Source organism: Mandrillus leucophaeus, unplaced genomic scaffold, assembly GCF_000951045.1.
Source record: "Mandrillus leucophaeus isolate KB7577 unplaced genomic scaffold, Mleu.le_1.0 Scaffold1059, whole genome shotgun sequence".
NCBI classification, from domain to species: domain Eukaryota; kingdom Metazoa; phylum Chordata; class Mammalia; order Primates; family Cercopithecidae; genus Mandrillus; species Mandrillus leucophaeus.
In genome coordinates this window covers 347,355-350,304 of record NW_012098754.1, presented here as the reverse complement: position 1 = coordinate 350,304, position 2,950 = coordinate 347,355, and the positions used below count along the sequence as shown (strand labels likewise).

The following is a 2,950-nucleotide window of genomic DNA, read 5'->3' as shown; positions in this document are numbered from 1 at the left end:
GAAGAAATACTGACCTTGTAACCCACAACTTCAGATTCGTTGGCTAATGGTATGACGGGTTCCCAGCCCAGAGAAACCTGAGAGCCTTGCTGCTCCCACCTGAGGTTGCTAGGTGCTTGACTTGGGGCTGCAAAATAAAAAGTGAACGTGAACTGACAAGGATTCTTAAGTACATTTCTTCATTTAATTCCTTGTGAGTATCTCACTGTTTTCTCCTGCTTAGTAGTTGGCTGGCAATCTAGGCTTCCTTCCAGCTAGAGTCTGATAAGGAGGGTTTTGCTCCAGAAGTGTCATTTTAATAGCTACTCTACTGAGCTTTTGAACTTGAATCCTTTTATCTCCCTTCTGTGTCAAAATCGCTTAGCCTTGTTTCACAGGAAGATAACCTTTGTCTACTCTGAATGCGAAATTTTCTGAGCTAGTTTTAGGATTCAGATCTAAGCACTGAAGCAAGACTATGAATCAAAACTCCCCTTTGACTCTGCTTATTATGCACCTCACATGGCTTTGAGAAATGTTATAAGATGTTTCCCCTTTGTCTGAAACAAACAAAAAGCCCAGGTCACTTACGGGATTTCTTGGTGGTTGCACTCACTTCACTGCTAGGTGGCCCATATCCAGCTCCATTGTAAGCCCTCACTGTGAAGTGATATAACGTATTTCCTTCTAATCCTGTTAGGATGACGAAAGACTCATTCCCTCTAGTTTTGACTGTTTCTGCTGCATCTTCTTGTTCCATGTCTTTCCAGTAACCAACCTGTCAACAAATTGTCATATGGCAGGTTAATTTTAAAGCTTCCTCTGTGCTTGTGGCTGCTTGAATTTTTTCTCTTTTTTGGATGTTGCTGGAGTCCACTCATAGGAAGAAATCACTCCTATATCACCCAATTAACAGTTCTTATTAATAAGGCCAAAATACATTCCTAATTACTGTCTGCTTTGCATCTGTGTAAATTGCAGCACTACAGCAATACTCAAAAAAACAACCAAAGCTGCTACCTTGTAGCCTGGTGGCATGAAGGAGTGCAAATGCATCCTGACATTAAAGAAGAATCATTCCAAGAAATTGGAGTCCTTTTCTCTCATAGGTCATCAGAACAATTTACCATTCAAAACCATGAAACTTCAAATGAATTATCTGAGTATGTGGCATCTGAATATTTCCTCTTGAGCTTCACATAAAGATGAATCACACAAGTTGTATCAGTTTAATGGAGAAGAGGTAGCAGAACACTGGATACTCTGGAGTGGTTTGAATGTAGAGAAACAGCATTGTCAGGATCTGGGGGTAGGGAGGGTCGAGGGAGGCAGAAAGCAACAGCTTTCTGTCAAAGCCCTTTTTATGCATTGAGATCATCTTTCCTGGTTAGGAGCTTATGCTAACTGGCTTCAGCAAACTCGATCCCTTTGTGAGACTCAATGACTGTCCCACAATTAAGCTAAAGCTTTACTCTGTTCAGGCACTAGAACTTAACTACCTATCAATGCAACAAAGAGTAGTTTTTTTCCCTCTACTTTGTTACTGTTGAAAGAGGCAGGAGGCAGAGAAATTCTAGGCAGACAGAAATGGGTTCCCAGTGAAACTGTAGCTTCAAACTGAGAAGCCTGAAACCCATGGCCTGAAGTGAGAACTATTCCTTTTTGCCCATTCTCTTCTGATTTGTTTTTCTGAATAATGCCTTTTTACCAATCAAATCTTGCCTTCTCCAAAACTACCTATGGCCCACCCCGACCATCCTGTGAATAAAAACATCCCACCATCAGTCAGAAGCAATGAGAGAGGGCTGCACTTCAGAGGAGAGACAGCTTGACCTCAGGGAAGAGTCAACCTAACTTTGGGGAAGGCAACCTGCCCTTCCCATCCCCTTTCCAGCTCCCCTCTCCACTGAGAGCCATTTTCATTGCTCAGTAACATTCTCCACCTTCCCCATCCTTCAGTTCGTCCATGTGACCTCATTCTTCTTGGACACCAGACAAGAGCTCAGGGCCCACTGAGTGCAGGTACCCAGAAAGTCTGTCACACCAGCCCTTTGCCCTCACCAGTGGAGGGTAGTTGCCCCATGTGATGAGGCAAGGGGTCAACTGAGCTGCTAACACACAGCTGTCCACAGATGGCAGAACTAAGAGAGTGCTGTAACCCTCCCTCTGGGGTTTTGGGGTCACAGGCACCCTCATCTGGGCACTGTCATGGGCCCCACACAGAGCTTGCTCCTGTCAGATGAGCTACTAACACACAGCCATCCATGGATGGTGGAGGTAAGAGAGCACTGTAACACTCCCTCTGGGGTGTCAGGGTTGCAGACACTTTCACCTGGGAACCAATGCAGGCCCCACACAGAGCTTGCTTCTGTCAGCTGAGCTTCTCACACACAGCTGTCTGGGGACAGCAGAGCTAAGAAAGCACTGTTAACATTCCCTCTGGGGCTTAGGGGTCACAGGCACCTGGCACTACCTGGGCACTACCATGGGCCCCACATGGAGATTTTTCCTGCCAGCAGTTGGACTGGCTGGCAGGATCCTGCATTTATCCATGCACGCCTGTACTGGCTGTGGGGTCCCATATGGAACTTATTCATGTGCTTCCTCCCACAAAGGCTTGAATGCGGCAGGCCGAGTAAATGGGGCCACCCCTGTCACAAGTCTGATGAAGGGGCTGAGAAAAATCCTGCATTATTGTGGTGAAGGTCATAAGAGAGTACTTTTTTTTCCCCCCCAACTTAATTACTGTGGTGAAAATAGTAGATTACTGGACCCATTTCATCCTCCTTCGTGTTTTGTGTACTGTGGAGTCTAGAAAGCCAAACATGTTTTCCAGATTCTCTTTCAGCTAAGGGTGCTAATGGTGCTGCTATACTCTGTGGGCACTGAGAAGTTTAATTGGAATTTGGAGACATTCTGGAACATGTCTAGGATTGCCTCTTCCAGTGGTGACCATAGGAAGTCATTATAG

General features: G+C 45.4%; 1 protein-coding gene across 1 annotated transcript in view; it reads right to left on the bottom strand.

Annotated features, from left to right (window-relative positions):
- The window catches only part of CNTN5 (contactin 5), a 321,942-nt gene that overhangs the window by 18,337 nt on the left and 300,655 nt on the right, over window positions 1-2,950 (bottom strand). Inside the window, exons 13-14 of the mRNA XM_011982695.1 lie at window positions 571-757; window positions 15-127 (exon numbers count right to left, since the gene is read on the bottom strand). Coding sequence (XP_011838085.1) covers window positions 15-127; window positions 571-757 — 300 coding nt within the window. The remainder of the gene's footprint in view (window positions 1-14; window positions 128-570; window positions 758-2,950) is intronic.